This window comes from Pristiophorus japonicus, chromosome 1 (genome assembly GCF_044704955.1).
Source record: "Pristiophorus japonicus isolate sPriJap1 chromosome 1, sPriJap1.hap1, whole genome shotgun sequence".
In the NCBI taxonomy this organism is placed as follows: Eukaryota; Metazoa; Chordata; class Chondrichthyes; family Pristiophoridae; genus Pristiophorus; species Pristiophorus japonicus.
The window spans coordinates 480,074,261-480,096,143 of record NC_091977.1 but is presented as its reverse complement, the minus strand read 5'-3'; the positions used below and the strand labels follow the sequence as shown (position 1 = coordinate 480,096,143).

Genomic DNA, 21,883 nt, shown 5'->3' with positions numbered 1-21,883 from the left:
CATTCTTGCTATTGAGGGAGAGCAGCGAAGGTTCACCAGACTGATTCCCGGGATGACAGGACTGACATATGAAGAGAGACTGGATCGACTAGGCTTGTATTCAATGGAATTTAGAAGAATAAGAGGGGATCTCATAGAAACATACAAAATTCTGACGGGATTGGACAGGTTAGATGCAGGAAGAATGTTCCGAAATTGGACAAGTCCAGAACCAGGGGTCACAGTCTAAGGATAAGGAGTAAGCCATTTTAGGACCGAGGTGAGGAGAAACTGCTTAACTCAGAGTTGTGAGCATGTGGAATTCTCTACCACAGAAAGTTGTTAAGGCCAGTTCGCTAGATATATTCAAAAGGGAGTTAAATGTGGCCCTTATGGCTAAAGGGATCAAGGGGTATGGAGAGAAAGCAGGAATGGGGTATTGAAGTGCATAGAAACATAAAAAATAGGTGCAGGAGTAGGCCATTCGGCCCTTCTAGTCTGCACCGCCATTCAATGAGTTCATGGCTGAACATTCAACTTCAGTACCCCATTCCTGCTTTCTCGCCATACTCCTTGATCCCCCTAGTAGTAAGGACCTCATCTAACTCCTTTTTGAATATATTTAGTGAATTGGCCTCAACAACTTTCTGTGGTAGAGAATTCCACAGGTTCACCACTCTCTGGGTGAAGAAGTTCCTCCGCATCTCGGTCCTAAATGGCTTACCCCTTATCCTTAGACTGTGACCTCTGGTTCTGGACTTCCCCAACATTGGGAACATTCTTCCTGCATCTAACCTGTCTAACCCCGTCAGAATTTTAAATGTTTCTATGAGGACCCCTCTCATTCTTCTGAACTCCAGTGAATACAAGCCCAGTTGATCCAGTCTTTCTTGATAGGTCAGTCCCGCCATCCCGGGAATCAGTCTGGTGAACCTTCGCTGCACTCCCTCAATAGCAAGAATGTCCTTCCTCAGGTTAGGAGACCAAAACTGTACACAATACTCCAGGTGTGGCCTCACCAATGCCCTGTACAACTGTAGCAACACCTCCCTGCCCCTGTACTCAAATCCCCTTGCTATGAAGGCCAACATGCCATTTGCTTTCTTAACCGCCTGCTGCACCTGCATGCCAACCTTCAATGACTGATGTACCATGACACCCAGGTCTCTTTGCACCTGCCCTTTTCCTAATCTGTCACCATTCAGATAATAGTCTGTCTCTCTGTTTTTACCACCAAAGTGGATAACCTCACATTTATCCACATTATACTTCATCTGCCATGCATTTGCCCACTCACCTAACCTATCCAAGTCGCTCTGCAGCCTCACAGCATCCTCCTCGCAGCTCACACTGCCACCCAACTTATGATCAGCCATGATCATATTGAATGGTGGTGCAGGCTCGAAGGGCCGAATGACCTATTCCTGCGCCTATGTTTCTATGAACTCACTGCCTGAAAGGGTGGTAGAGGCAGGAACCCTTATCACATTTAAAAAGTACTTGGATGTGCACTTGAAGCACCATGGCCTACAAGGCTATGAACCAAGAGCTGGAAAGTGGGATTAGGCTGGATAGCTTTTTTTTCAGCCGGCACTGACACAATGGGCTGAATGGCCTCCTTCTGTTCTGTAAACTTCTCTGATTCTACAGCACCATAGAAACATCGAAAATACGTGTAGGAGTAGGCCATTCGGCCCTTCGAGCCTGCACCACCATTCAATAAGATCATGGCTGCTCATTCACCTCAGGACCACTTTCCTGCTTTCCCTCCATACCCTTGATCCCTTTAGCCGTAAGGGCCATATCTAACTCCTTCTTGAATATATCCAATGAACTGGCATCAACAACTCTCTGCAGTAGGGAATTCCACAGGTTAACAACTCTCTGAGTGAAGAAGTTTCTCCTCATCTCGGTCCTAAATAGCTTACCCATTATCCTTAGACTATGTCCCCTGGTTCTGGACTTCCCCAACATCAGGAATATTCTTCCAGCATCTAACCTGTCCAGACCCGTCAGAATTTTATATGTTTCTATGAGATCCCCTCTCATCCTTCTAAACTCCAATGAATACAGGCCCAGTCGATCCAGTCTATCCTCATATGTCAGTCCTGCCATCCCGGGAATCAGTCTGGTAAACCTTCGCTGCACTCCCTCAATAGCAAGAAAGTCCTTCCTCATTAGGAGACCAAAACTGAACACAATATTCCAGGTGAGACCTCACCAAGGCCCTGTACAACTGCAGTAAAATCTCCCTGCTCCTATACTCAAATCCCGTAGCTATGAAGGCCAACATACCATTTGCCTTCTTCACCGCCTGCTGTACCTGCATGTCAACTTTCAATGACTGATGTACCATGACACCCAGGTCTCGTTGCACCTCCCCTTTTCCTAATCTGCTGCCATTTAGATAATATTCTGCCTTTGTGTTTTTGCCACCAAAGTGGATAACTTCACATTTATTCACATTATACTGCATCTGCCATGCATTTGCCCACTCACCTAACCTGTGCAAGTCACCCTGCAGCCTCTTAGCGTCCTGCTCACAGCTCACACCACCACCAGCTTAGTGTCATCTGCAAACTTGGTGTTATTACACTCAATTCCTTCATCCAAATCATTGATGCATATTGTAAATAGCTGGGGTTCCAGCACTGAGCTCTGCAGCACCCCACTAGTCACTGCCTGCCATTCTGAAAAGGACCCATTTATCCCGACTCTCTGCTTCCTGTCTGCCAACCAGTTCTCTATCCACGTCAGTATATTACCCCCGATACCATGTGCTTTAATTTTGCACACCAATCTCTTGTGTGGGATCTTGTCAAAAGCATTTTGAAAGTCCAAATACACCATATCAACTGGTTCTCCCTTGTCCACTCTACTAGTTACATCCTCAAAAAAGTCTCGAAGATTTGTCGAGCATGATTTCCCTTTCATAAATTCATGCTGACTTGGACTGATCCTTTCACTGCTTTCCAAATGCGCTGTTATTTCATCTTTAATAATTGATTCCAACATTTTCCCCACTACTGATGTCTGGCTAACCGGTCTATAATTAACCGTTTTCTCTCAACCTCCTTTTTTAAAAAGTGGGGTTACATTAGCTACCCTTCAGTCCATAGGAACTGATCCAGAGTCGATAGACTTTTGGAAAATGATCACCAATGCATCCATTATTTCTAGGGCTACTTCCTTAAGTACTCTAGTATGCACACTATCAAGCCCCGGGGATTTATCGGCCTTCAATCCCATCAATTTCCCCAACACAATTTCACGCCTAGTAAGGATTTCCTTCAGTTCCTCCTTCTCACTAGACCCTCAGTCCCCTAGTATTCCTGGAAGGTTATTTGTGTTTTCATTTGTGAAGACAGAACCAAAGTATTTGTTCAACTAGTCTGCCATTTCTTTGTTCCCCATAAAAAATTCACCAGAATCTGACTGCTCGGGACCTACGTTTGTCTTCACTAATCTTTTTTTCAACAAGATTGCTAATTAGTCCTTTCTCACTACACATCACCCTGTCTAGGATAGCCAGCCCTCTAGTTGGTTCCTCGATATATTGGTCTAGAAAACCATCTCTAATACACTCCAGGAAATCCTCCTCCACCGCATTGCTACCAGTTGGTTAGCCCAAGCAATATGTAGATTAAAGTCGCCCGTGATAACTGCTGTACCTTTATTGCACGCATCCCTAATTTCTTGTTTGATGCTGTCCCTCGAATGAATGTTAAAGATCTCACACCACGATTTGAAGAGCACACATTTTGTCCAATGTCAGGGCCAACATTACTTCCTCAACTTTATAGCCAATGAATTATTTTTTAAATGTAGTTGCTGTTGTTTTATAGGCAGACACAGAAGATAAATTGCATGCAGGAAGGTCCCACAAACAGCGGTGAGATAAATGGCCAGTTTATCTGGTTTTGATGCTGTTGCTTGAGGGATAAATGAATATTAATTATGACATTAGGAGCACTTCCCTCCTCTTCAGGTTGTGCCATGGAATCTTTGGCGTTCACTAAGGGGGCGGACGGGGCCTCAAGTCTCTGGACTACGGTTGAACTCTCAACCTTCTGACTCAGAGGTGGGAAAACTACCACTTGTGTGCAAAAAATTTAAAGTGTTTAATTTTTCTAGCACTGATATCCCATTAACAAAACTTTATTATAAACAAAAGTGGCTATTGCACAGTATCTTTTTAATGTCCTTTGTGTTCTTTCAGTCCGAAGGACAGGTGATGCGAGAAGCTATGTACATCAATAAGTCACTCTCCTTCCTTGAACAGACCATAATCGCTCTTGTAGATCCCAAGAGAGAGCATATTCCATTCAGGCAGAGCAAACTGACACATGCACTGAAGGACTCCATTGGTAAGTAAGTAGAAGAAGAGGAGAGTGCGTGGAAGAGGCGTTAGAGAATAAAAGAGTGAAATAAGATGATGAGACAAGCATTAACAGAAAGGTTTACACTAATGTAGTGGCTATGTTAGCAGACTGGTAATCCAGAGGCTTGGACGAATAATCCAGTGAATGTGAGTTCAAATTCCATCATAAAGTTTTAAATTAAAATTCCTTTTTTTTTAAATTGGAAATGAAAACCTGGTCAGATTGTCGTAAAAACTCAACTGGTTTACTAATGTCCTTTAGGAAAGAAAACCTGCCATCCTTGCACAGTCTGGCCAAAATGCAGTTCCAGTCCCACACGAATGTGGTTGACTCTTAATTGCCCTTTGAAGTGACCTAGCAAGCCATTCAGTTGTATCAAATTGCTACAAATAATATGGTGGCCCACCATCACCTTCTCCAGGGGCAAGTAAAGTTGGGTAATAAGTGCTGGCCTTGCCTTCACTCCCACATTTTGAGAATTAATAAAAGAGTTATCCCTGGATTTACCTCTGCCATTGCTGTAGTGGATCAGAGAAAATGGGTCGGGGAGGCCGACTGCCGGCTCCCTGCCGCTTAAAAGTTTCTGTCCTCATCCACTTCATCCGAAAGCTGTCCCCACTCAAATGAGGGGCGGCGGGAGGAATAAGAAAACCAGCCGATATTTTCCTGCTTTAGCTGCACTTATACGGTAGTACTACCGACCCCAGGGAAGATCAGAAGGGTAGAGGTACTGAACATGCCGCAACTGAAACTGGAAGACCTTGGTGTGGCCACCTCTCCCTCGCATCTCACCCAAGGCAGAAAATGAGACGGGGGTTATTTTAAACATTTTACCTGTATATCTCCATGGAGGTCCCCAATTCTTTCGGGTGCAAACAGCGAGTACCAAGCTGCAGCACTGATGGGTTTTCCCGGCTAGCAGTAACAGACTCCTGCGGTGATTCCTTTGGGAGACCGCCCTGCACGCCCAGGAAAACAGGTCAGGCTCAGGACAGTCCGGCCCCAAACCAAATCTGTCACCCAAAACATTAGAGCATTGTGAAATGTTACCAGGGAAGGTCCCCGAAGCAGACAATATGAAATAAGTTCAAGAGACAGTTAATTGTGTTTCTTAAGAAAGCAAGGTTTGTGAGGAAGATTTTCTCTGTACACTATGTGTAGTGACATGGAATCAAATTTACAAAGAGCTTCCTAAAATTTCATTGCACATAGTACATAGAGGAAATCTGTTTCCTAGGTGAGAAGGCAAATAGGAGGGCTTGAAGTCTGTCCAAAAGGGACGAGCTTGTTGACCCCAATAGCTATCAAATGCTTTGAGACATCCTGAAAATGTGAAAACACTTTCCCTGTTCCTAAAAAAAAATCTTACGTTGTATATTTGTGGGTTTGTAGGCTAAACTTATCCCTTCATTGGGACTTGATGCATTTTTCCACTTCTCACTATATTGTTTGTGATTTAAGAGCAGGCTGAGGTCTTTGCTGTATACCCAATGTTCTTTTGCTCCCAGTGAGCATCATAACATAGGTTTCGCTGAATCAGATAGCAGAAATATGTCTGTCACAAACAAATTAATGCTGTGTCGATTGTGGGGAAAAAATTGCCCCAGTCACTTTGTATATCGACATTGTAAATGTATTAAAATAAAATTGCACACGATTTTGATATACACAGCAATTCTCTTCAATTGCCACAAGGTAACAGAAAAAGTATTCACCGGCACAGTGCATAGACAATGAAGAAATTTTACAGACAGGAAAAGGCTATTAGGCATCAGCCATTCCTTCTTGACGCAACAAACCATGTTCTTACCATATCATGCCATCCCTTCTCTTACCAGAACACATCTAATTGTCTTTTCAACCCATTTATACCATCCATTTCCGTGGCTTTCTCTGGTAGCTTTTCTGTCATCCTTTGAGTGAAAATAAGTTTCCTTTCATACCCCCAACCACCCAATGATTAATTTGCATACTTAGTGTGTGAACTCTTTGACATAATTCACTGATCAACTTCAGGAATTCTATTTTCAGTTTTAAAGCAACAGATTTGCTCTCTTTAGGTGGGACCTGCAACACCGTCTTAGTAGCAAATATCTACGGAGAGGCTACTCAAATCGAGGAAACGGTAAGGACCTTACAGAGAGATATGGATGTGTGTTTGTCCCTGAGGATATTGAGGTGCTTGTGTTTGTTTTTTTTAATTCATTCTTGGAATATGGATGTCATTGGCAAGGCCAACATTTATTGCCAATCCCTTTAGAAGATGGTGGTGAGCCTTTATCTGGAACCGCTGCAGTCCATGCACCTGCTGCCCTTGTCCTTCTAGGCGATGGTGGTGTTGGAGGTGCTGCCGACCAACCCATGGCAAGTTGCTGCAGTACACACCGCAGCCACAATATGCTGGTGGTGGAGTGAGTAGATGTTTAAGCTGGTGCATGAAGTGCCAATCAAGCAGATTGCTTTGTCCTAGGTATGGGGTGGTGAGGCTGGGGGGTGGGGGGGGGGGGGGGCGGGAGAGAAGTGTGTGTGTGTGTGTGTGTGTGTGTGTGTGTGTGTAAAGCATGCTGAGTGATGGGTGTCACTGAAAATCGCATACACCAGTGGATAATGGGCCACATTAGATACTGTGTCCATATTGTTTTAGTAACAGGGGATTGAGGCTTCCCATAGTCCATCTGATCACCAGATCTTACACTGCTGCTGTGCATCATTACTCCTCTATCTTTCTTAGCATTCGTCCTGTCATGTATCTTACATTATTATATATAACTGTATCCTAACATGCTATACATGACTGTAATAAGATATGACCCGTAACCACCAGCATACCTTACCACCAGGGGTGCACTTGCAAGAGACAGGTATATAAGGACAGGTCTCAGGCAAGTGCAGCATTCCAGAGCTGTGAAATAAAGGTGCAGGTCCAGAGTGACCTTGACTTCACTATATGCCTCGTGTGAATCTGTACTGAGGGGACAGGACTTTACAGTGGCAACGAGTTACGGGATTACAGAATCCACAGAATGGCGAACAACGGATCAGATGAAAAGTACAATGCGGGAGACAATTGGGAGGACTTTATAGAAAGGCTCCCGCAAAGCTTTGTAACCAAAGACTGGTTAGGCGACAATACGGCAGACAAGAGAAGAGCCCATCTCTTGACCAGCTGTGGCTCGAAAACATACGCTTTAATGAAGGATCTGTTGGCACCCGAGAAACCAGCAAGCAAGTCGTTTGAAGAATTGAGCACACTGGTAAGAGACCACCTGAAGCCAGCGAGCAGCCTACACATGGCCAGACACAGGTTCTACAACTACAGACGCTGTGTGGCCCAGAGCATACCCGACTTCATGGCGGAACTTCGGAGGTTGGCTAGTTTATGTGAGTTCTCCAATGAACTGAGGAGAGAAATGCTGAGAGACTTTTTCATTGAAGGAATAGGCCACGCAGGCATATTCCGAAAGCTCATAGAGACTAAGAACCTGACCTTAGAGGCGGCAGCACTGGTTGCACAGATATTCTTGGTAGGGGAAGAAGAAACGAGGTTGATTTACAATGCAGGTACGACAACTAACGAAATATCGGAACAAGAAGTTCACAGCACTAAACAAGCTGCTACCCCCACACACAAACAAAACCGGGAGAACAGGCTCTCGACAGCAGGCAGAAGCCATCAAGGGCCACAGGAATGGCCGTTCACACCTCATCAACCCACAATGCGAGCAATCAACTACAAACTGAGAGAAGCTCAAGAGAGATCAGCCAGACGCAGCTCATTCTTTGGAAACACTTTGAACAATGGAACAGGTCTGTGCTGGAGGTGTGGGGGTGGGCACTCGTCAAGGGGATGTCGATTTCAGCAGGCTGTTTGCAGAAATTGTGAAAATACAGGGCATTTGGCCCGCATGTGCAAAAAAACGGCAGCTCGGCTGGCATACGAATCGGATGGGTCGGAAAGCGGACCAGAAGATGGTGGGGACAGTGCCCGGGACACCGATGTACAGCGGGTCAACACGATCAGTGGCCGCTGCTCCTACAACAGGACGCCTCCTATAATGATGAGGGTCCTACTCAACGGGATATCTGCCAACATGGAGCTGGATACGGGAACGAGTCAATCTCTCATGGGCGCTCAACAATTTGAACAACTGTGGCCGCATAAAAGAGACAGACCAAAACTCACAAGGGTCGACACAAAACTAAGGACCTAGACCAAAGAAATCGTACCAGTCCTCGGCAGCGCCATGCTCTCTGTCACACACAAAGGGACAGTGAACCGACTTCCCCTGTGGATTATCCCCGGAGACCCCCCAGCACTGCTGGGGAGAAGCTGGCTGGCAAAACTAAACTGGAAATGGGATGATGTCCATGCCATGTCATTAGAGGAATGGACCTCCTGCTCAACAGTTATGAAGCGATTTGAACATTTCTTTCAGCCAGGTGTGGGCACTTTCAAAGGGGCCAAAGTCAAAATCTACATCACACAGGATGCTAGACCGGTCCATCACAAGGCCAGAGCAGTACCTTATGTGATGAGGGAAAAGATTGAACACGAACTAGACAGGCTTCTGCGGGAAGGCATTGTATCACGTGTGGAATTTAGCGACTGGGCAAGTCCCATCGTCCCAGTCATGAAGCCTGATGGATCCGTACGAATCTGTGGGGACTCCAAATCTACCATAAACAGTGTCTCCCTACAGGACCAGTACCCGCTGCCCAGAGCGGAGGACTTATTTGCCACATTGGCTGGAGGTAAACTTTTCTCAAAATTAGACCTCACATCTGCGTATATAACGCAAGAGTTGACCGAGGAATCCAAGCTACTCACCACCATCAACACACATCGAGGCCTTTTCACGTACAATCGATACCCATTCGGCATCAGGTCGGCAGCTGCCATAATCCAGCGCAACATGGAGAGTCTGCTCAAGTCCATCCCGGGGACGGTTGTATTTCAAGACGACATACTTATCACGGGCAGGGACACCGACTCCCATCTCCGTAATTTGGAGGAAGTACTAAAGCGGTTGGATCGGGTAGGCCTACGAGTCAAGAAATCCAAGTGCCTGTTTCTCGCACCCGAGATTGAATTTTTGGGCAGAAGGATTGCCGCTGATGGAATCCGCCCAACAGAGTCCAAAACAGAAGCAAATCGCCTGCCACCCAGGCCCCGGAATGTCTCAGAACTGCGCGTCTTTCTCGGGCTACTCAATTACTTTGGGAACTTTATGCAGAACTTAAGCACGCTGCTGGAGCCTCTCCACGTGCTACTCAGAAAGGGGTGCGATTGGTTTTGGGGGGACGCCCAGGAACGCGCCTTCAATAAGGCACGCAACCTTCTGTGTTACAACAGTGTTTTGACTTTCTTTGACCCAGGTAAAAAGCTAGTTCTCACATGCGATGCGTCAGCGTATGGGGTCGGGTGCGCTTTGCAACATGTCAATAGTGCGGGCAAATTACAACCCATAGCTTATGCCTCCAGGTCACTTTCGCGGGCGGAGCGCGGGTACGGAATGGTAGAGAAGGAGGCGCTCGCGTGCGTGTACGGTGTCAAAAAGATGCACCAATACCTTTTCGGGGCCAAGTTCGCGTTAGAAACCGACCACAAGCCACTCACGTCCCTCCTATCTGAGAGCAAGGCAATAAACGCCAACGCCTCGGCGCGAATTCAACGGTGGGCACTCATGCTGGCGTCCTACGACTATACCATAAGGCACAGACCAGGCACAGACAACTGTGCCGACGCGCTCAGCAGGCTACCCCTGGCGACCACGGAAGGGTCTGACGAACAGGACTGTGAGATAGTCATGGCAATCAATGCCTTTGAGTCCATAGGTTCGCCCATGACGGCTCGCCAAATCAGAGCCCTGGATGGCCAACGACCCCACGTTATCCTTAGTAAAAAGATGTGTCCTAACCGGTGACTGGGCAGAGGCTTGCGATGCCTGCCCCGAGGAATTAAAACCCTTTCACAGGCGCATGCATGAGCTATCACTACAAGCAGACTGCCTGATGTGGGGCAGCCGAGTAGTCATGCCTCTGCGAGGCAGAGAGGCATTTGTCCGGGAGCTCCACCGCGAGCACCCGGGGATCGTTCTCATGAAGGCCATAGCCAGATCCCACGTCTGGTGGCCTGGTATTGACGCAGACTTGGAGCTCTGCGTCCGAAGGTGCACCATTTGTGCCCAACTCAGCAATGCCCCCAGGGAGGCTCCACTGAGCCCCTGGCCCTGGCCTATCAAACCGTGGTCGCGGGTGCACATAGTCTATGCGGGCCCATTCATGGCAAAATGTTCCTCGTAGTTGTAGATGCATTTTCAAAGTGGATCGAATGCACCATTTTAAACTCGAGCACAACCTCCAACACTGTGGAGAGCCTCGCAACCATGTTTGCAACGCACGGAATCCCTGACATATTGGTCAGTGACACTGGTCCGTGCTTCACCAGCGCAGAATTCCAAGACTTTATAATTGATCACGGCATAAATCACGTCAAGACGGCACCGTTCAAGCCGGCCTCCAACGGCCAGGCGGAGAGAGCAGTGCAAATCATTAAACAAAACATGCTTAAAATCCAAGGTCCCATGCTGCAGGGTTGCCTGTCGCGACTGCTGCTGGCATACAGATCTCGTCCGCACTCACTGACTGGGATCCCTCCCGCGCAACTGTTGATGAAAAGGACTTTAAAAACAAGGCTCTCATTAATCCTCACAGACATGCACGAAATCGTTGAGGCAAAGTGCCATAAGCTAACTGAGTACCATGACAGAAATTCGAGGGGGAGATGGAATGAGATAGGGGACAAAGTGTTTGTACTAAACTATGGCAGGGGTCCCAAGTGGCTTGCAGGGACAGTAACGGGCAAGGAAGGAAACAGGCTACTGGTAGTACAAATGGACAATGGCAAAACCTGCCGGAGGAATGTAGACCAAGTCAAAAGCAGATTTACCAACAACACTGCGGAACCAGAGGCACACTACAATGTGGAACTCGCACCACACCTGGTGGACAGACAGAGGGAACAACCTGAGGAAAGGGCAATCCCAACAGACAGCCCAGGCGAGTCAACAACAATCACACCAATCGAAACAGACAGCCTAGGCGAGATACCAGCAACCACACCCAAAGAAAAACAGACACCAAGGCAAACAACTGAACCACGACTCAGACGCTCCACGCGAGAGCGTAGACCACCTGAGAGACTGAACCTATAAAGACAGTAAGACCTTGTGGGAGGGTGATGTCATGTATCTTACATTATTATATATAACTGTATCCTAACATGCTATACATGACTGTAATAAGATATGACCTATCCTAACATGCTATACATGACTGTAATAAGATATGACCTGTAACCACCAGCATACCTTACCACCAGGGGTGCACTTGCAAGAGACAGGTATATAAGGACGGGTCTCAGGCAAGTGCAGCATTCCAGAGTTGTGAAATAAAGGTGCAGGTCCAGAGTGACCTTGACTTCACTATGTCTCGTGTGAATCTGTACTGAGGGGACAGGACTTTACACGTCCCTCCTGTACTGAAGGCACTGACTCTTGTTGGTGCACAGTTCAGTGGGTGCAGCATTCCTCATGCATGAGAATTGATGAGCTCTTCAGCTATACAGGGCATCGTGGCTGAGCCTGACCCAGTCTCCATAAATAAGCTCTTTCCAGCAGGGTCATAGGATAGCATTCCCTACCCCTGGGGTGCTGAGGCCAATTATAATTCCCTTATTGCTGCCCAACGCAGATGAGGATCAAACCTTGGTCCTTCCTGGTCGGTATGGCTCATGCAACTTGGTGCTTTTATACAACTGTACTACTGGGAGAGATCCTTAGCAACTTTGTTAATGACAGGTGATCAGTTTGATATTGTTTGTGTGTCTACAAGTATGTACGTGTGTATTTCTTTTTATGTGTTTGTATGCATTTGATCTTGTCTGTGTTTCTGTCCATGTTGGTATGTTTGTGGCCTTGTGTCATTTTAACATCTTTAAACTGGCTGTAGATTTAGGTACCATCTCTGTGCTGGTAACCATTCTCATTGTCATGCACTCAAAAAACATTTCTGGATATCAGGCGAGAACAGGATCAGTTCTGACAGTGGTGATCTCAAACATTCTTTGCCTGGGACTGCACATTAAGAGTAGCTACTTGGGCAAGGTACTAATAGGCGACTAGTGCCTGTGGAATTGCAGTTCAGCAAGGGGCTTAATATCTTGGAGAGAGGAGGGAGGGGATAAAATTAGAGAAGTAGTCATTTGTGATGCCAAATTGGTGAGTTAAATCCCACCACAGCAGGTTGGGAATGTTAATTCCGGTTTTTTAACAAGCTGGAAATAAAAAGCTGGTATCATTTAAAGTAGCCATGAAGCTGTCAGATCTCGTAACATCCCAACTGGTTCACTAATGTCCTGTGGGGAAAAAAACTTGCCGTCCTCACCTAGTCTGGCCTATATGTGACTCCAGTCCCACACCAATGTGGTTGGTTCTTCACTGCCCTCTGAAGTAGCCGAGCAAGCCACTCGGTATCAAACCACTACCAGCGGTTCAAGAAGGCGGACCATTACCACCTTCTCTGGGCAACTAAGGATGGAGAATATATGCCACCCTTGCCAAGGACACCTACATCCCGAGAATGGGAAAAAAAAAATGTCCTGCCTTTGAGTACAAGTAATACAGAAAAACATTGTTTTAACACCATGGAGCACCTCTCTTTTTTTGGTAAATGCACTGCCGAGTGTGGAAATGAGACATAAGCTCTGAAATTCTGGCCTCCCCGGGTCCGTAAGGAGTATCTATGGATCTGGGAAGGCATCGGAAAAGCTGGTTTTCGGCGCGCAATGCGCATGCTCCGAAAACCGGCTTTTCCGATCTGTCAAGTTTCTGGCTTGACAGATGGCTGCTTCTCTGGGAGAAGGACATTCCCACGGCAGAGTTTGAGCTCTTTGCCCATCCCTTGCCCTGCGAATGTCCTTAAAACTCTTGCACCTGGTAAAAGCAGGCTCAGAGCCTACTTTTACCAGCATAAGAGTTTAAAAACATATCAAAAACATATCAAAAATAAAATTTACAAATACATATTTATGTTAAAAACCCTGCCCACTCAGGTAATTTTATTTTAAACCATAATTAAAACTTTTTTAAAAAATTGGCAAATATTTTTTTTTCAAAAATATTTCTATCAATTTTAATTTCTATAATGTATTTATGTGAGGTGTTTTTTAAATATTTTATGTAGTGTTTTGGTGTTTGGGGGTGTTTCTCATTCATAGTAATAGGAGTTTCGAACTTACGAAACTCCGATTACGATGAATGAGAAAATACTTTACCGTGATTGGGTGTCCAGGCCCACGTGACTCCTACAGATGTCCCAACGTAAACACGCTCCGTTGCGCAAGAAGAGGATGCCTCGAGTCCCTGGTGAGCGTTCGACCAAAAGATAAGTGCGCATCTTTTCTCCTATTTTTTGTCGAATGCCCACGGGAAGAAGAAACCGGGATTTCTGCACCATACAGATTAAGATTATGTTGTGGTGTCATGGTCTGTGCTGAATCGGGGTGGTAGAAGAAGGCATGCTTTAATTGGCGAGACAGAAAGAAAATCAGTAAAGGATCTTGATCACTCTTCTAGTTTTAGAGTGTGAGTAAATGAGGACATCTAGTGCATACAGAATTGGACTTAATTGTGGAGCCCTCGTGAGCCAATAGCCCATTGACACTAACTCCTTGAACTCGCACATTAATAACGATGACTTCAGCAAGTTACCAGAGGAGGGCTGTGAAACCTCGTCAGCACCTTCAATGGAAATGGGGATGAAATAAAAGGAAGTGAACTCCTTCAGCTGATCATATCATTCTTTCTCTTGTTTCAGCTGTCTACTCTCCGGTTTGCATCAAGAATGAAGTGTATACCAGCTGAGCCAGTCCCTAATGTGCAGAGTGACCCCACCGTGAGTGTAGAACTCATTTATTTTGTTTTGAGCTTTTTTCAAGTAAAATAAGCATCCACGCACCAGCCTTTCACCCCGAAAGCAGGTTATCGATGTAGCACTCTATGATCTCAGTCCCGATTTGATTGACAGAATAAAGTGGCATGGACTTCAGCACGTTCTTGCATCTCTCCGAAGGCTTCCAAGCACATCACATAGCTTATTCTTGAAGTGAAATAACTATTGTTAAATAGGCAAACCATTTTTCACACACCACGAATAGCAGTTAAATGAATGACCAGCTTATGATTATTGGTGGTACTGGTTAAGGGAGGAGTACAGCTCAGGACATTGACAGAGCTCCCTATTGTCCTTCGAATACTGCCATTGGATCTATAACCTCCACTGATCCAGAGCTTGTGGGTGGTGGTGGGGCAGCGGTGAACCTTGATTTACTATCACCTATGAAGGACAGTACCTCTGACAATGCAGCGGACTCTCAGTGGGCTGGATTGGCATCTTAGACTATGAATTGAGACTCCTGGTGCGGGCTCAGATTCCTGGCATCGAGATTAAGCCCTCCAGGCGGGAGAGGGTCAGGGGAGAGTGGGGGGATTTTAAATCACGAAACGTGACCCCAACCAGTCGCGATAACTATGCCGCCATTTCTAAGCATGGGTTGCGTGACATGCCTATCTCCAATTCTTGAGAGGCGGGATAAGAACATAAGAATTAGGAACAGGAGTAGGCCATCTAGCCCCTCGAGCCTGCTCCGCCATTCAACAAGATCATGGCTGATCTGGCCGTGGACTCAGCTCCACTTACCAGCCCGCTCACCGTAACCCTTAATTCCCTTATTGGTTAAAAATCTATCTCTCTGTGACTTCAATACATTCAATGAGCTAGCCTCAACTGCTTCCTTGGGCAGACAATTCAACAGATTCACAACCCTCTGGGAGAAGAAAGTCCTTCTCAACTCGGTTTTAAATTGGCTCCCCCGTATTTTGAGGCTGTGCCCCCTAGTTCTAGTCTCCCCGACCAGTGGAAACAGCCTCTCTGCCTCTATCTTGTCTATCCCTTTCATTATTTTAAATGTTTTTATAAGATCACCCCTCATCCTTCTGAACTCCAACGAGTAAAGACCCAGTCTACTCAATCTATCATCATAAGTTAACCATCTCCGGAATCAGCCGAGTGAATCGTCTCTGTAACCCCTCCAAAGCTAGTATATCCTTCCTTAAGTAAGGTGACCAAAACTGCACGCAGTACTCCAGGTGCAGCCTCACCAATACCCTATACAGTTGCAGAAGGACCTACCTGCTTTTGTACTCCATCCCTCTCGCAATGAAGGCCAACATTCCATTCGCCTTCCTGATTACCTGCTGCACCTGCAAACTAACTTTTTGGGATTCATACACAAGGACCCCCAGGTCCCTCTGCACCGCAGCATGTTGTAATTTCTCCCCATTCAAATAATATTCCCTTTTACTGTTTTTTTTTTCCCTAAGGTTGATGACCTCACACTTTCCGACATTGAATTCCACCTGCCAAACCTTAGCCCATTCGCTTCACCTATCTAAATCTCTTTGCAGCCTCTCTGTGTCCTCTACACAACCCGCTTTCCCACTAATCTTTGTGTCATCTGCAAATTTTGTTACACTACACTCTGTCAACTCTTCCAGGTCATCTATGTATATTGTAAACAGTTGTGGTCCCAGCACCAATCCCTGTGGCACACCACTAACCACCAATTTCCAACCCGAAAGGACCCATTTATCCCAACTCTCTGCTTTCTGTTAGCCAGCCAATTCTCTATCCATGCTAATACATTTCCTCTGACTCCGCGTACCTTTATCTTCTGCAGTAACCTTTTGTGTGGCACCTTATCGAATGCCTTTTGGAAATCTAAATACACCACATCCATTGGCACACCTCTATCCACCATTCTCGTTATATCCTCAAAGAATTCCAGTAAATTATTAAACATGATTTACTCTTCATGAATCCATGTTGCATCTGCTTGATTGCACTATTCCTATCTAGATGTCCCGCTATTTCTTCCTTAATGATAGTGTCAAACATTTTCCCCTCTACAGATGTTAAACTAACCGGCCTATAGTTACCTGCCTTTTGTCTGCCCCCTTTTTTAAACAGAGGCGTTACATTAGCTGCTTTCGAATCCGATGGTACCTCCCCAGAGTCCAGAGAATTTTGGTAGATTATAACGAATGCATCTGCTATAACTTCCGCCATCTCTTTTAATACCCTGGGATGCATTTCATCAGGACCAGGGGACTTGTCTACCTTGAATCCCATTAGCTTGTCCAGCACTACCCCCCTAGTGATCGTGATTGTCTCAAGGTCCTCCCTTCCCACATTCCCGTGACCAGCAATTTTTGGCATGGTTTTTGTGTCTTCCACTGTGAAGACCGAAGCAAAATAATTATTTAAGGTCTCAGCCATTTCCACATTTCCCATTATTAAATCCCCCTTCTCATCTTCTAAGGGACCAACATTTACTTTAGTCACTCTTTTCCGTTTTATATATCTGTAAAAGCTTTTACTATCTGTTTTTATGTTTTGCGCAAGTTTACCTTCGTAATCTATCTTTCCTTTCTTTATTGCTTTCTGAGTCATTCTTTGCTGTTCATTACGATACTTCATTGCTCCCACAGTGCAACTGGGAGCCGAATTGAAATTTAATAGTTGTCGGTTGGGTTTTCCATGGCTCGGATTAAACATAAGACCATAAGAAATAGGAGCAGAAGTAGGCCATTTGGCCCACCGAGCCTGCTCGACCATTCAATAAGATCATGGCTGATCTGATCATGGACTCAGCTCCACTTCCCTGCCCGCTCCCCATTATCCTTTACTCCCTTATCGCTCAAAAATCTGTCTATCCCCGCCTTAAATATATTCAATGACCCAGCCTCCAAAGCTCTCTGGGACAGAGAATTCCATAGATTTACACCCTCTGAGAGAAGAAATTCCTCCTCATCTCAGTTTTAAATGGGCGGCCCCTTATTCTGAGACTATGTCCCCGAGTTTTAGTTTCCCCTATGAGTTTCTGCATCCACTTTGTCGAGCTTCCTCATTATCTTATGTTTCGATAAGATTACCTCTCATTCTTCTGAATTCCAATATGTATAGGCCTAACCTACTCAACCGATCTTCATAAGTCAACCCCCTCATCTCCGGAATCAACTTAGTTAACCTTCTCTAAACAGCGTCCGATGCAAGTATATCCTTCCTTAAATATGGAGACCAAAACTGTATGCAGTACTCTAGGTGTGGCCTTACCAATACCCTGTGCTGTTGTAGCAGGACTTCTCTGCTTTTATCCCCCTTGCAATAAAGGCCAACATTCCATTTGCCTTACTTATTACTTGCTGTACCTGCATGCTAACTTTTTGTGTTTCACTCACAAGGACCCCCAGGTCCCTCTGTACTGCAGCTCTTTGCAATTTTTCTCCATTTAAATTACAATTTGCTTTTCTATTTTTTCTGCCAAAGTCGATAACCTCACATTTTCCCACATTATAAGAACATAAGAAATAGGAGCAGGATTAGGCCATACGGCCTCTCCGGCCTGTTCCACCATTTAATACAATCATGGCTGATCTGATCATGGACTTAGGCCCACTTCCCTGACCGCTCCCCATAACCCCTTATTCCCTTATCGGTTAAGAAACTGTCTATCTCTGTCTTAAATTTATTCAATGTCCCAGCTTCCACAGCTCTCTGAGGCAACGAATTCCAAATGTTTACAACCCTCTGAGAGAAGAAATTCCTCCTCATCTCAGTTTTAAATGGGCGGCCCCTTATTCTAAGATTATGCCCCTATTTCTAGTCTCCCCTATCAGTGGAAACATCCTCTCTGCATCCACCCTGTCAAGCCCCCTCATAATCTTATACATTTCGATAAGATCACCTCTCATTCTTCTGAATTCCACTGAGTAGAGGCCCAGCCTACTCAATCTTTCCTTATCTCATCTCCGGAATCAACTTAGTGAACCTTCTCTGAACTGCCTCCAAAGCAAGTATATCCTTTCGTAAATATGAAAACCAAAACAGTACGCAGTATTCCAGGTGTGGCCTCACCAATACCCTGTATAACTGTAGCAAAACTTCCCTGCTTTAATACTCCATCCCCTTTGCAATAAAGGCCAAGATTCTATTGGGCTTCCTTATCATACTCCATCTGCCAAATTTTTGCCCACTCATTTAGCCTGTCTATATCCCTTTGCAGATTTTTTGTGTCCTCTTAACAATTTGATGGTGGTGGTGAGAGAGGTAATGTGCTGTGGGGGTGAACTTCAATGGCAAGAATACCAATATCCTATCCATAACTCTCTTTATGTTATGTTTCTATTTCTAGAAAATGATTCAAAAGCTTCAGAAAGAGATCCAGCTACTGCAGGATGAGCTAGCTATGCATAACATACTGGTGAGATATATCAGATTTCATCCTTCAAATATTTGCCATATCTTCTGAAGGCAGAAGTGATAGTAAAGAAGGTTAGAGTGTGATTGAGTGAGAGGTTTGCTATGATTTTTGCAGTTAAATAATAATGGTGTATGGCAGTAAAGTGTGTATGGTCAGTTTCCTTTATTCTGTTGGTCGCAACTCACTGCAACACAAACATTTTTAGCAGTGTGATGACCCTTTCTCATCAATATTTTTTTTAAACCTTTCACTGTTATGTCAGGATATTCAGATCGTATACCAGTTAATCTCTCAGAATATCAAGTGATTATATTCCAGTAATTCTGTCAGGATATCCAGTAATTATATTCCATAGAATCATTGAAGTTCATGCACAGAAGGAGGCCATGCGTGTCTGTGCTGGCCGAAAAAGAGCTATCCAGCCGAAACCCATTTTCGCGCTCTTGATCTGTAGCCTTGCAGGCACGGTACTTCAAGTGCACATCCAAGCACTTTTTAAATGAGGGTTTCTGCCTCTATCACCCTTTCAGGCAGTGAGTTCCAAACTCCCACTCCTCTGGGTGAGAATTTCTCCTCAGCTCCCTTCGAATTTTTCTACCAATTACTTTAAATTTATGAAAGGGAAATCATGTTTGACAAAATTGCTGGAGTTCTTTGAGGATGTAACGAGTAGGGTGAATAAGGGGGAGCCAGTGGATGTGGTGTATTTGGATTTCCAAAAGGCATTCAATAAGGTGCCACATAAAAGGGTACTGCACAAGATAAAAGTTCACAGGGTTGGGGGTAATATATTAGCATGAGTAGAGGATTGGCTAACTAACAGAAAACAGAGAGTCGGGATGATTGGGTAATTTTCCGGTTGGCAAACAGTGTCTAGTGGGGTGCCGCAGGGATCGGTGCTGAGTCCTCAATTATTTACAATCTATACAGCCATGAACTCATTGAATGGCGGTGCAGGCTAGAAGGGCCGAATGGCCTACTCCTGCACCTATTTTCTATGTTTCTATATTGATGACTTGGATAAAGAGACTGAATGTAATGTAGCCAAGTTTGCTGATGATACAAAGATGGGTGGGAAAGCAAATTGTGAGGAGGACACAAAAAATCTGCAACACGGATACAGACAGGCTAAGTGATTGGGCAAAAATTTGGCAGATGGAGTATAATGTGGGAAAATGTGAGGTTATCCACTTTGGCAGAAAAAATAGAAAAGCAAATTATAATTTAAATGGAGAAAAATTGCAAAGTTCTGCAGTACAGAGGGATCTGGGGGCCATTGTGCATGAAACACAAAAAGTTAGTAATCAGGAAGGCAAATGGAATTTTGGCCTTTATTGCAAGGGGGATAGAGTATAAAAGCAGAGAAATCCTGCTATAATTGTACAGGGTATTGGTGAGGCCGCACCTGGAGTACTGCAAAGAGTTTTGGTCTCCGTATTTAAGGAAGGATATACTTGCATTGGAGGCTGTTCAGAGAAGGTTCACTTGGTTGATTCCGGAGATGAGGGGGTTGACTTATGAAGGTAGGTTGGGCCTATACACATTGGAGTTCAGAAGAATGAGAGGTGATCTTAACGAAACATATAAGATAATGAGGGGGCTTGATAAGGTAGATGCAGAGAGGATATTTCCTCTCTCAGGGGAAACTAAAACTAGGGGGCAAAGTCTCAGAATAAAGGGCCGCCCATTTAAAACTGAGATGAGGAATTTCTTCTCTGAGTGTTGTAAATCTTTGGAATTCTCTGTCCCAGAGAGCTGTGGAGGCAGGGTCATTGAATATATTTAAGGCAGAGATAGACAGATTTTTGAGCGATAAGGGAATAAAGGGTTATGGGGAGCGCGGGCAGGGAAGTGGAGCTGAGTCCATGATCAGATCAGCCATGATATTAAATGGCGGAGCAGGCTCGAGGGGCCAGTTGGCCTACTCCTGCTCTTATTTCTTATGTTCTTATGCCCTTTGTTATTGACCTCCCTGCAAAGGGAAATAGGTCCTCATAATTTGATGCACTCAATTAAATCTCCCCTCAGCCTCCTCTGTTCCAAAGAAAACAACCCGAGCCTATCCAATCTTTCGTCATAGCTAAAATTTTCCAGTCTTGGTAACATCCTCATAAATCTTCTCTGTACCCTCTCGAGTGCAATCATATATTTCCTGTAATGTGTGCTGATCAGAACTGTACACAGTACTTTAGCAGTGGCCTAACTAGTGTTTTATACAATTCTAGCATAACCTTCCTGCTCTTATGTTCTGTGCCTCAATTAATAAAGGAAAATATCCCGTATGCCTTCTTAAGCACCTTATCTACATCTTCTGCTACTTTCAGGGATCTATGGACATGCACTCCAAGATCCCTCTGTCCCTCTACACTTCTCAGTATGCTACCATTTATTGTGCATTGCCTTGCCATGTTAGTCCTCCCCAAATGCATTACCTCACAATGCTCTGGATTGAATTCTGTTTGCCACTTTTCTGCCCACATGACCAGTCCATTGTTATCATCTTGCAGTTTGCAGCTTCTTCCTCATTATCAACCATGCTGACAATTTTTGTATCATTTGCACACTTCTTAATCATGCCCCTTTCATTTAAGTCCAAATCATTGATATATACCTATACCACAAAAAGCAAGGGACCTAATACTGAGCCCTGTGGAATCCCACTGGAAACAGCCTTCTAATCACAAAAACATCCGCTGACCATTACCCTTTGCTTCCTGCCACAGCCAACTTTGGATCCAATTTGCCACTTTCCCTTGGATCCCATGGGATTTTACCTTTCTGACCAGTCTGCCATGTGGACCTTGTTAAAAGACTTGCTAAAATCCATGTAGACTACATTGAATGCGTTACCCTCATTTGTTGTATATTCTTTACGACATCACAAACATATAGACTTCAAGATGGCTCTTAACACAAGTTGTAAACAGCAATGGCTGCATTACCACAGTAGTCCCTGACCTTTTAACAAATCCATGCTGAAACGTTCTTGATTAGTCCTTCCCTTTCTAAATGACGATTAATACTATCCCTCAAAATTTTTTCCAATAATTTTCCCACCATCAAGGTTAGGCCGATTGGCTTGTAATTATTCGGTCTATCCCTTTCTCCTTTTTAAACAACGGTACACCTTCGGAATCCTCCA

At 44.9% G+C, this 21,883-nt stretch overlaps 1 protein-coding gene across 2 annotated transcripts in view; it reads left to right on the top strand.

Annotated features, from left to right (window-relative positions):
* Window positions 1-21,883, top strand: part of kif9 (kinesin family member 9) — a 233,918-nt gene that overhangs the window by 63,930 nt on the left and 148,105 nt on the right. For both annotated transcript variants that reach the window (XM_070894741.1, XM_070894730.1), the window contains exons 8-11: window positions 4,199-4,346; window positions 6,422-6,486; window positions 14,238-14,315; window positions 18,673-18,741. In XM_070894741.1, coding sequence (XP_070750842.1) covers window positions 4,199-4,346; window positions 6,422-6,486; window positions 14,238-14,315; window positions 18,673-18,741 — 360 coding nt within the window. The remainder of the gene's footprint in view (window positions 1-4,198; window positions 4,347-6,421; window positions 6,487-14,237; window positions 14,316-18,672; window positions 18,742-21,883) is intronic.